The sequence below is a fragment of the Anthonomus grandis genome, chromosome 16, assembly GCF_022605725.1.
Source record: "Anthonomus grandis grandis chromosome 16, icAntGran1.3, whole genome shotgun sequence".
NCBI lineage: Eukaryota > Metazoa > Arthropoda > Insecta > Coleoptera > Curculionidae > Anthonomus > Anthonomus grandis.
In genome coordinates, this window is record NC_065561.1 from 21294248 (window position 1) to 21306288 (window position 12041).

Below are 12041 nucleotides of genomic sequence, written 5' to 3' on the forward strand. Positions count from 1 at the left end.
ATATAACATGATCGATCGTTTTTAATATAATATTTTTTTTAAGGGTTTTGAGCTTATTTTGCCACTGTGTCCCGGATATAGTGCCTGGAATCTTCGAAGTATCCTGATTCTCCTCCCAGGCAATTGAGGCATTTGGAATACCTGGAATAATGTGCTCTAATGGTTCTTTCAAACAAATCAGTCACTTAAAATTCTTGACATACTTTTCTAAGTACTTTGATAATTCTTCCATACATTGTTTCAAAGAAAACCGCACATTTCCCAGCAATTTAAGGTGGCCGCTATGGAGAGTAACGTTTAAAATTGGCGCCGTATGCGTGATTTATGGCGCTGCTGTTAAACACTTTAAAATTATGTCTTATTTTAAGAGAAAACGTTCCATATGGTAAACCCATTTAAGAACTGTAAATCTTCAAGGGTTTAATTAAACGTGCGAACTATAAATAACTGTTTTCATTATTTTTAATAAATTAAAGGAGAGAAAGAGGAATTAAATAAGCCGTAGCCATATAGAACTTTTTTCATCTCGAGCTAGAGAGGCTTAAATATGTTTGTAGTTATAACGAGACGTAAACAAATCACGTTAAACTTCTGGCTATAGAAAATGACGACTCACTTAAAGGTTACACTGATTTAAATTTTTGCTTTATTCAAATAGTCTAATTTGTAAAATGCAGCAGAAAACGCTAAGTGATGAGCTTTACACTTGGAATAAGTACTTTGATAGTTCTTTCAGGCATTTGAGCCTTTTAGAGTGTCTGGAATATTTTTTTATGCACTTGCCATTATTATCTTTTGAAATATATAGAGATAAGGCAAGCCCGAACTTTTTATAATTAGTGCAACGTGAAACCAAGTTGCCTCATTAGCATCTCCAAGTTCTTTGGCCTCTGACTACTTTTGAGTGTCCTAGATTGGCTTCCAATAATTAATTTCTTCAACCCTTCGTTCCTGGGAAATTTACACACGATTCACCTGTTGTCAGTCACAAGCTTGGAGCACGATAATATATTTTTTTTAGCAAAATGAGCTGCCTTACTTAGTCAGAAGCTTGTGACAAGTCACAAAAAATTGCATCGGAAGTTCTCCCATTGTCAGTAGACAACATATAGTTTTAATATATTTATAGAGAACTTTGGTGATTCTTTGGGTTTTTCTCCTTCAACTGCCTGGAAGAAAACATTATTTTTTCTATTCCAAATTCCTGATTAAACCAACTGAAGTGTCTAAAAGAAAAAACATAATTTTTTTAGATTTTTGAAAAATTGATTGATCTATTCCAAACAGTTGCTGAGAAATAAAATGTAATTTATATGGATAAGTCCTCAAGTGCCTGGACGGAAACGTGGTTCAATCTATTCCAGGCAGTCAAGGACCAAACCAGCTCAACTGCTATTCCTGCAGATCAATTAAACCTCTACCATCAGGCTTAATTATGCTTTTATTTTATAATTTTAACATGGTGCATATACTTAATGAAACTATTTTAAATGCTTAGGTAACTGTTGCCTCCAAAATTCCTGCCGCGCATTCAAATAATCGACGGTCTCCTGAATGCACTTCCTTATACTATCGTCGTTCTCCTTAAATTTGCAATTTATATCCGGATTGTTCATCAAATCATCCAGATAATCCTTATCGGCTGCCAGTTCTCTCAACAATTTACTCGGCTTCGGTTTCCCTTTTACCCCCGAGGGAGTCGATCTTCGATTTGATAAAGCAGGAGTCACCCTGGTACTCGTCTCTTTTGAATGACGTCCGCCCTTAGAGGAACTTGCACGTTTCGAAGACATAAACGACCCAATGGCGTTCTCGATCGCCTGCTGACTCTTTTGCACCCCCATTTTGAAACTGTGATGGTCCGGCCTGATGTGGAGACCTCGATGGTAGTACATCAAGGCGTGCTCGAAGTCCCCCAGATAGTATAGAGCCTCCGCTTTTTGGAAGATCGCTTTGATGAAGGTCTTGTCCACTTGTAGGGCCGTTTCGGCATCCCTTAGGGCGTTCTCGGGTTGCCCCAGTAGGATGTAACATTTACTTCGGGCGACCAGGGAGTTTTTTTCGCTCGGGTTTAGTTCCAGGGCCTGGAAAAGAGTGGAAAAGTTGATCATTTATGTAGGCGTTAAAATGATACAGGGTGTTTCGAAATTAGACGTTAGTATTTTAACCGCGATGGTTCAAAGTAAGGTTAGAATTTCCAGGCGCCTAAACGTCTTCGTTAGTAAGATACAGGATGTTAAAGGTGAACAGGTAATATTTTCGAAACACGTAAAGAATTTCGAATTAAAACTTGCTACAGTTTCCAAGCGTTTTATGCTCTGTTTAATTAAGTAAAAATTAAAATTGGGATGTCTTCAGGGGGGGCGTGGTAAAAATTTTCCCCAAATTTTTTGTTTGTCATAATTTGGGCTTCAAAATTTGATATTTATACATAAAATTATTTCAAATTTAAATAACCAGTGTTATTAAATTAAATATTGAACATATATTTTCTGCAAAAACATTGTTTTTTATCAAGATAACCCATAGCCCCCCGCCCACCCCACACAACTTACCAGTAAACTATTGCTTTCAAAAATCATTGTTTTTGAAAATAATATGCATGAATAACAGCTGATTTCATTGTTAATATCTAATCTAATAACATAGTTTGTTTGTTTAAATTTGATATAATTAATATATATTTTAATAAATATTTAATACAAAAACAGTGCTATTAGATTGGATATTATGGACTAAAAACAGTGATTTTTCTAAAGAATTTCTTACTGGGAAAATATTTGGGGTGGGTGGGGGGCTAAAGATTATCTTGATGAAAAACAATGTTTTTGCAAAGAATATATATTCAATATTTAATTTATTAACACTGTTTATTTAAATTTGATATAGTTTCATATATAAATATTTACTATAAAAACAGCGCTATTAGTATAGATAATATAGACAAAAAACAGTGATTTTTCAAAAGAATTTCATCAAATATTTGAGTTTTAGTAATCGAGTTTAAAACTTAGATATGTAACTTCCGTGTCCATTTTTTAAATGCCAAAATTTTACCCTTTTGTAAACAGAATCGTATATGCCATACGTATATTCTACAGTTTAATTAATGTACCTTGATAAATATACCAAAACCAAAAATCTACTAAAGAATCCTTGAATAAATATATATTTAAAGATGTGGCTTGGGCAGGTAGTAGAATTTACTATTTACAGTCTTTGAAGACTTGATCTTTGACGTATGATCCAACTGTTCGCTATTATCCATATGTATTACATTAAATTGATTTTGAATGATCCTTTTAAGCTAATTTTGAGTTTTTTTCTCACGGGTTTACTTTCAGGTCCTGGAAAACACTGAATTAGTTGATCGGTAAGCAGTCAAAACATAAAGAAATGGATACATATATAATAGATTAATAAATATTCATATATACACGTTCGGCCAACTCGGATCTTCAATGTATTCACTTGCAATAGCACGTCTAATAGTAACGAATTAAAAAGAGAACGGTTACTGTTTCTTCCCTTATATTGTGTGGGCATGGGTATGTTGGAACCCAAGGATAAAATTTGCCTATCGTGTATAGGATTAATAGAATAATTTATCCATATTGTTTGACACTTTATCCAATGTGAGTAAGATTTTATTACTGGATTTATATGTTCGTATCATTTAAGGTTTTTAAGGGAACATAAGGTAGTAGAGGCAAATATGGCCCAGCTAAAGTTAAAATTTCATTGAAAATTTGAATTTGACATTTAGGTCAATAGTCCGGGGAATCTGTACTTTTTAACAAAAAAATTGCAACCCGCAAACGAACGACTGGATGTGGTAAAGGGGTTCATAAGAAACATAAAAAAAATAAATTCATACCTGGGGTAGTTGCGGGGGTGAAAACTGAAAAAAACAGCTGGAGCATTTTTCTATCGCCATTTCTGGCGAAAGTTGACGCTCAAATAAAAAGTGCTTAATGGCAAAGTTGTAGATAATATAAAAATCTATAATTTTTGTAGAGGGCACTTTTGAACATAACCTCAAAATGTTTAAGATAAATGCAAAAATTGCGAAAATTTTTTTTTTCGTTTTTTATTTTTCTTTTTGCCAAAAATTATGCAATATTTATAAAACTTGGTGTAAATATACCCTTTAGTATCCTAAATAATCTCTATTTTTTTCAGTACTATACAATAACAATTTTTCAAGAAATTCAAGTTTTTCGAAAAAATTACTTTTTTTTTAAACGAAATTTGTCCTTCAAAGAATTGTCCTAGGAAGTTCATATGGGGCTTATTTTTTTTGTTGTTATTTCTACTTTTTAATAAAATAAAGAAAGGTTATACTTCCCATTTGAAAATAAGCCAAAAAATGCAAAAAACTGATTTTTTTTTTGCAACAATGAACTTTTTAATAATTGTTAATAATTTTGTTAAATTAGTTTAGTTCCTCCGGCTCAAATCCCTTCGCCCTCAGCTACTCCTCGACCTCTTCTAACTTGAAGTTTTGGTCAAGTCCTCTCAATATCACGTTTAGCTTCCTATCCTCCTCAAGCTAGAAAGAATGGAATTCCATTCCCTCCTCCTTGAGAAGACCTGTTAATGCTCGGTGGTCATTTGGGGTTTTGGGGAAGAGTGCTATGTAGAAGAGTCTAATGTAGTTATAACTTTATCAAGTTTTTGTAAAATAAAGTGTTATGTAGTATAAATAAGAGTAGTAAGTAAGTAATAAAGTAATATAGTATATATAAAGTAATATAGTATATAATAAAGTAATAAAAAAGAGTGCTATGTAGAAGAGTCTAATGTAGTTATAACTTTATCAGGTTTTTGTAAAATACTCAGATACAATTTTTTATTTTAATTTTTGAGCACGAGGAGGATTCATGAGCTGTGACTTTCGCACTGATAAATCTGGATTTCTTTTAAGAAATAAAGATAGCCAGTCTTTTCCCGCAACCTTCGCTTCACTGATAAGCCATGGTCCAAATATCTGTGTAAAGTACGCCTGGGTATCGTAAATCTAGCGAAAAAAATTTCTTTGGAAAGCATCTTCAAGTTGGTCTTGCAACCACTGTTTTCTCAATTTTTTACAAATTTTAGCCATTATGGACCTAAAATGAAAAACAATTATTTTTTAACTAATAAATAAACAAAAAATCTATGTTTTTTTATAATTTACTCATGGCGGTGTAATATGGCCCAAAGTAGGGTTATTTGGCCCGTGGGCCTCTTCCTGTGTTAGGCTATATTACCTAAAGGTATTACAAACCAAAGTTTGTGCAATTAAAACAAAAGGGCATACTTATAACAACAGAACATTTTAAGGTTAAATAACTTGTACTTATCTGGGGATATTTTTAGTTTTTCAGGTAAACAACAAAATAAAGATACACAAGCTTAAATTTCATCAAAAAATTATAGCAACGCACTACAACACGTGCTGTTAATGAGAAACTGCTGATCCTTCGCACGCGCGTAGGAAATGGGGGTGGGGAAAAATATCACCGGTATAGCTGATATATGGACAACTATTTAAAGTTACCAGATTATTCAAAAATATTTCCAATTTTAGACGCTGGGCCATATTTGCCTCTACTACCTTACTACTAGTACAACGGAACCAATGCAAATTCAATTTTGCCCAGATTTCTTCCTATACATGATATGTTTTATTTGGTTGTTGGCACCTTAGACATAAAGTCAATGGCGATTTGTAGATCTCCCCGGCACATTCCGTAATTCCCTAGAGCCAAGAAGTTCCCGGGTTCCGCCTCCTCCGGTATCTGGAGGATCTTGGATCTTTCCTCTTTCCTCTTGATTTTTAGGGATTGCTTTATGTCCTTGCTGCCCATATTGACCGCTGCCGCTCGGTCTTTATCGCAGTACACCTCCTCTTGACGAATAGCCGTTTTCTTTCTTCGTCTCTTTCCTATAAAAGGATCTCTTAAGTAGTTATTAAGACAAGTGGAAATTGCACCTTTTCTCTTTTGAACGTCCTCGGTAATTTGTTTGGATAACTTGCGACTGGTTTCGGCAGACATCGGCGCTTGTCTAAACCTATTTTCCACTTCGGGAGACGTTTCTCTACCCAGGGCCTCCTCAGAGCGATTCTCTTCCTCGTTCGAGTCATCTTTAACGTTCACCCGGACGAAACTTTGCAAAAGTTCGGCCTCACGGGTGATGTTCAGTCGGTTTTCCGCACTGAATTTTGATAAATCGTCCATTTTTTTTTTCGCTGCAAAATGAGACTAAGTTCTTACTAACTATAGCTTAAAAAAAAAATTACCACTGCTGTTTTTAGAAGAGATTTTTGACAGTAGACTTAATAAAGTTCTTGAATTTGTTAACTTTGAAAATAATGAAGAAAGCACAAATTGTTTGGCTTCTTGGGGGCCTAAAGAAGTGATTAAGCAGAAACACGTCGGAGATTCAATTTGTTTGCCTACTAAACTACTTGCTTGAAATTACGAATTATTTTAAAATTAAAGGTACTTACTTAAAATAAGAAGCCTGCCTTTGTGAAAATGTTGATAGCCGTTCACTAACAAAGAACTTTTCTAAAGCACATACTCGGTCGCATCGCGATATTATGACTCGTTCTATATCTCACGAAAATCGCCGTTTTTCGATTTCCAATTTGCTTTTTTTCTCTCAGCTTTTCCCCGCCCTAATATTTCTCCCTTTATCGGATATTGGAATTGAGTAGATATTATTCGTGGTTTGTTATTGGGTGCCCTTCGAGTGGTTCATGTTAAACCAGATTTAACGAATAATAAAATTTATCGTTGATTGGCAACTTAATATTCTTTACTTGATCCTGAAGTTGTAATTTTTGAAAATGGTTTTGCTGCACTCTATATAGTGCCCAAACTACCGTAATACCTTTACACTAAGATCAACTAGGCTTATTTTGGTCTAAACTATGCAATGAGCCCTTTTATTAAGACCTATTACATTTTAAAAGATTGGATCGATTTTAGCGGTAAAAAAACTCTTTTTATAGACGACACAGTATTATTGCTATTCACGTCACGTTTTTTACTAGAAAACTAATTTTTAAGGCACCAAATAACGAAACAAGGGAATAATATTTACCACTTTTCCTACACTCAAAAAACCACTAATACCCAAGGTGCTGAAAATCACACTTAGAGGTTGTTTGTTGTTATGGTAACTGCTCAAAAGGTGTGATCAATGCAAGGGTTTAGAGTATGACAAGCATTAGGTTTTTTTTACAATTTAACATGCTTTAGCCTAGATAAAAAATAAGTTTTTAAACTTAGTCGAGGAAGGTCAAAATTGGCATTTAAAATCTTAATACCTAATAAGAGTCATTATAGATCTCGTTAGATTTAGATCTAACATTTTCGAAAATTATGGAGACAGAATCTCGAGATTTAAAAGTAAATATATTGAAACAGATAAGTTTAAATATGGGTGCATTAAGCGCAACAGTAAATTTAGTTAATAAAATTAGTCTTGCATTGGATAGCAAGGCAATAGTTGTTGCTATATTTATAGATTTCAAGGAGGCATTTGATGTGGTCAATTTTGATATATTGCTTGAAAAACTCAAAAATCTTAACTTCCGGGGAATTATTTACTATTTATTAGAGTCATAATATATAAAAAACAGTATGTAAAATCGGATGAAAATAGTAGCATCCTGGAGTACCACAGGGATCTGTACTATACATTCGATAAGTACATTTTTTTATTATATAAAGGTTCCAATGAAAAACTATTAGAACAACAAATAAATTTAGATTAAAGAAATTACTCGAACTGACTGTTATATGCAATAAATTTAGGATTAATAAAAAAAAAATAATTTAATTCTTTTTGAGCCACTTTAGATACTAGGGTGGTCCCAGAAGTACCCAGGGCCTGACCTTGAGATGTCGGTAGTAGTTTGAAAAATATCAGTGTATTAGAAAGTATACAATTTATAAAGCATTTGTTTTAAGTTTGAAGACGCCACGTTGTTTAGTATTTGTTTGGCAGCCATCAATAGTGAACGTTTTCAGTGAATTTGTGACAATACTCTTATTTGAAAGGCCTCAGCCCAACCAATATAAAAGCTGAACTGGATCCTACTCTGGGTGAGTCGGCTCCTTCGTTAACAACAGTAAAATATTGGGTAGCAGACTTTAAACGAGGCCGTACGAGCTGCCAAGACGAGCATCGCAGTGGTCGACCAAATCAGCTGACGACTCCAGAAATTTTAAAGAAATTTTATAAAGCGGTACTGAATGATCCTCGACTGAAGAAGCGCGAGCTAGCGGGCATAGTAGACATTTCAAAAAGTGCGGTACATCGCATATTAGCTGAAAATTTTGACATGAGAAAGCTGTGTGCAGGGTGCCGCGTTCGCTCACACTCGAGCAAAAACAGTGTCGTGAAGATGTTTCAATTGAGTGTTTTAGCGAAATTTAATAGCGACAAAGCAGAATTTTTGCGTCGTTTCATAACCATGGATGAAACATGGGTCCATCACTTCACAACTGAGACAAAAGAACAATCAAAACAATGGACTCAATAGGGAGAACCGGCTCCAAAGAAGGCGAAAACCGTTGTTTCATGGCGTCGGTTTTTTTGGGATGCGCGAGGGATAATTTTCATTGACTATCTTGAAAAAGATGAAACTATCAACGGCGAGTATAATGCGAACTTATTGCAACGTTTGAGCGAAGAAATCAAGCAAAAATGTCTTATTTTGGTTAAGAAGAAAGTGTTGTTTCATCAAGACAATGCACCAGCTCACAAATCCGTTATTGCAATGGCCAAAATTAACGAATTAAAGTTTGAATTGCTACCTTATGCACCCTATTAGCCGGATTTAGCCCCCTCAGATTATTTTCTGTTTCCAAATTTAAAAAACTGGCTCAGTGGTCAAAGATTTTCCAACGATGAAGAAGTGCAGATCTCTGCAGTTAATGGCTATTTCGAGGCGCAAGATAGTTCTTATTATAAAAAGGGTATCGGACTTATAAAACATCGCTGGAAAAAGTGTATAGAGAAAAAAAAATAAATACATTTTTTTTAAACTTTCGGGTTTCCTTTCTTGGGTCAGGTACTTCTGGGACCACCCTCGTACTTAATTCATTTATGGAATACTTGCGGAAAAACAGAATTTGAAAAAATACTGACGTTACAGAATAAGATTTTATTTAAATTAAACAAGTTAACATATACAGAGAGTTTATTTAATAACTTGATAAAGATGTTTGAACTAAATAAATTATTAAAGCTAGAACAACGCCTGGAAATCTTGTCATGATCAATTACCTAGAATAGTCTAGCCTAGAATTGTCTCTATCAACTACTTAAAATAAAAATAAAATTCTACATAGCAATTGAAGAATTTTCATGATCCATTATCTGGAATTAAATAGAATAAAGATAGCAAATATTTTTGTAGAGCTTATTGGGATCTACAATTTTTTTATTAACCATGTAACCTCTGAAATCATCAAAACTCAAGATATTTTGAATGTAAATATTTCAAAAACTACTTGCTCTACAAAAAATTAATAAATACCGATTTTGTAGAGCGCAATAAGGTAGGTCTACAATTTTTCTAATATCTATGTAACCCCTAAAATCATCAGAACTTCAGATATTTTGAATGTAAATATTCCACAAGCTGTATCTCGAAAACTATTGCCTCTACAAAAAAAATTATGGAGACCATTTTTGTAGTGCTCAATAAGATCTATAATTTTTGTAGTAACCATTTATATGCTGAAAATAACAGAACTCGAGATATTTCGAATTTAATTTTTTACTTTTTTAATTTTTAACCACTCAAATCATCAGAACTCTAAATTTAAATTTTCCAAAAACTTAAAAACTAATGGCTCTAACTAACCCCTTAAATTATCGAAACTCTAAATATTTCATTTTTCCAGAATTTTTCTTTGAATTTAATTTTCTCTATATTCCATTAAATTGCCTGGATGAATTTTGTTTTTATTCCAGGCAGTTGATCACCACAATTTTATAACTACCGGGACAAATTATTTTTTTTATATACACATCAAAATGGTCTAAGGAACGCTTAGAAAAATAGTTTTTTTCGCCTTATAAATTTTTATATATTTATATTTTCATACGGAATAGATACTACCTTTAATATTAAGATACCAACGAAGTAAAATAAATATTTGAATACAAAAAATCATGCCAGAACCACAGCATAAAGAAACTTCAAATATAAAGTAAAACTTTAAATATAAACTTTAAAAATAAAACTTTAAAAATAAATAAAGAAGTTTCTTTATGCTGTGCCAGAACAGGGTTTTTTGCTACTTGCACATTTTGTTGAAATAACGCAGATTATAATTTTTTAATTCTAACGCATATCGCATTTTCTGTGATTTAGTTTTTATTCAATAAAAATGGAAAGACGACATTTAACTCGAGAGGAAATGCTAAAAGCAGTCGGAATGCTTGAGGCAGAAACAAGTCAAAGAGACGTTGCAAGAGCTTTGTATACATCTCCCAGTGTAATTAACCGTTTGTGGACAAGATATAGAGAGACAAATGATGTTAGAGAACGGCATCAAGGCCCGTCGCGAGTTACCACACCTGCCCAAGACCGTTTTATAACTTTGCAAGCTCAAAGAAATCCCACAGTTTCAGCAGTGCATAACGTCGAGGTTTCAGGTCAAACTATTAGAAACCGTTTGCATGAGAGAGGTCTTCATTCCAGAAGACCCCTAAGGGTTCCTCGGTTCACTTTAGGAAATCGAGGTGCAAGATTAACGTGGTGCCAAGAACATGTTAATTGGAATCAAGAAAGATGGGCCACAGTTCTTTTTACGGATGAGTCTCGATTTTCATTTTATCCTGATTCTGGTAGAAGTCGTGTCTGGAGAGAGAAAGGAAATGAAAGTCGTTTGCGTCATGCCCGGGAAGTAGTAAGGCAACGTGGTGGATCACTAATGTTATTAGACTTGAAAATTGATTAAAAATTATAGTACACAGCTTAATGAGGAGTACAAACAATTTAGAAACTATGTGAATGATTCAATTAAAAAAACGTAAAAAAAAAGTATAAGTATTATAAAAGCCAAATTACAGAAAATAGTAAAAATATAAAAAAAGTTTATCAAATTATCAGGGACGCCACAAACCCAAAAACAGATAGGAAGATTGAAGCCAGCATAATAGACGAAAGTAACAAGAAATTTTCAACAAATAAAGAAATGGCCAATTATTGCAATAAATATTTTATTAATGTTGGAAATAAAATGAAAGATAAGATTTCACCTCCGGAGAAAAATATCTGTATAAACGATATCCTAGAACCAGCAAAAACCTCATTATTTTTAACACCTGTACATAACAATGAAATAATTAAACACATTGCAACACTAAAGACAAACGCTGCCCCAGGAATAGATCTCATTCCGACACGTGCCATAAAACTAACTAACAAATACATAGCTGAACCTTTAAGTCATATTATAAACCTTATCTTTTAGTACTTTAAAGTACTTTAAACAATCGATTGTCACGCCAATACATAAAAAAGGCCCCACATCCAAAATTGAGAATTATCGACCAATTAGTTTATTAAACAACTTTTCTAAAATTCTAGAGAAATGCATTAAGGATCGCTTAAAATCATTTCTAAACTCGCTTGGTGTATTATCAGATAATCAATTTGGATTCTCAGAGGGTATCAGCACGGCACATGCAGTCTATAAACTCATATCTGAAGTTACTAATAACCTTAACAACGGTAAAAAATGTATTGCTGTTTTTATAGATCTTGCTAAGGCCTTCGATACTATGGCACACAACTTCCTTATAAATACTTTAGAATACTATGGGGTTGGAGGTTTGGCAAAACAGGTACTTCGGAGTTACTTTGAGAACAGAGAACAATTTCTTAAAATAAATGATACTCTTAGTGATCCTGAAATAATTAACATAGGTGTACCACAAGGTACAATTTTGGGACCAATTCTCTTTGTGGCCTATATAAACGAATTGCTGAAAATACCAAGACATATACTAAGTTTCGCCGATGA

At 33.5% G+C, this 12041-nt stretch overlaps 1 protein-coding gene across 1 annotated transcript; it reads right to left on the reverse strand.

Annotated features, from left to right (window-relative positions):
• Window positions 1-1423: 1423 nt before the first annotated feature.
• On the reverse strand, window positions 1424-6634 carry LOC126745764 (outer dynein arm-docking complex subunit 4-like). The gene is made up of 4 exons (XM_050453752.1): window positions 6497-6634; window positions 5978-6235; window positions 5688-5929; window positions 1424-2084 (listed from the first exon to the last, which is right to left on the reverse strand). Exons 2-4 carry the CDS (start codon window positions 6222-6224, stop codon window positions 1482-1484), a joined length of 1092 nt encoding a protein of 363 aa, XP_050309709.1. The 5' UTR covers window positions 6225-6235; window positions 6497-6634; the 3' UTR covers window positions 1424-1481.
• Window positions 6635-12041: the final 5407 nt, after the last annotated feature.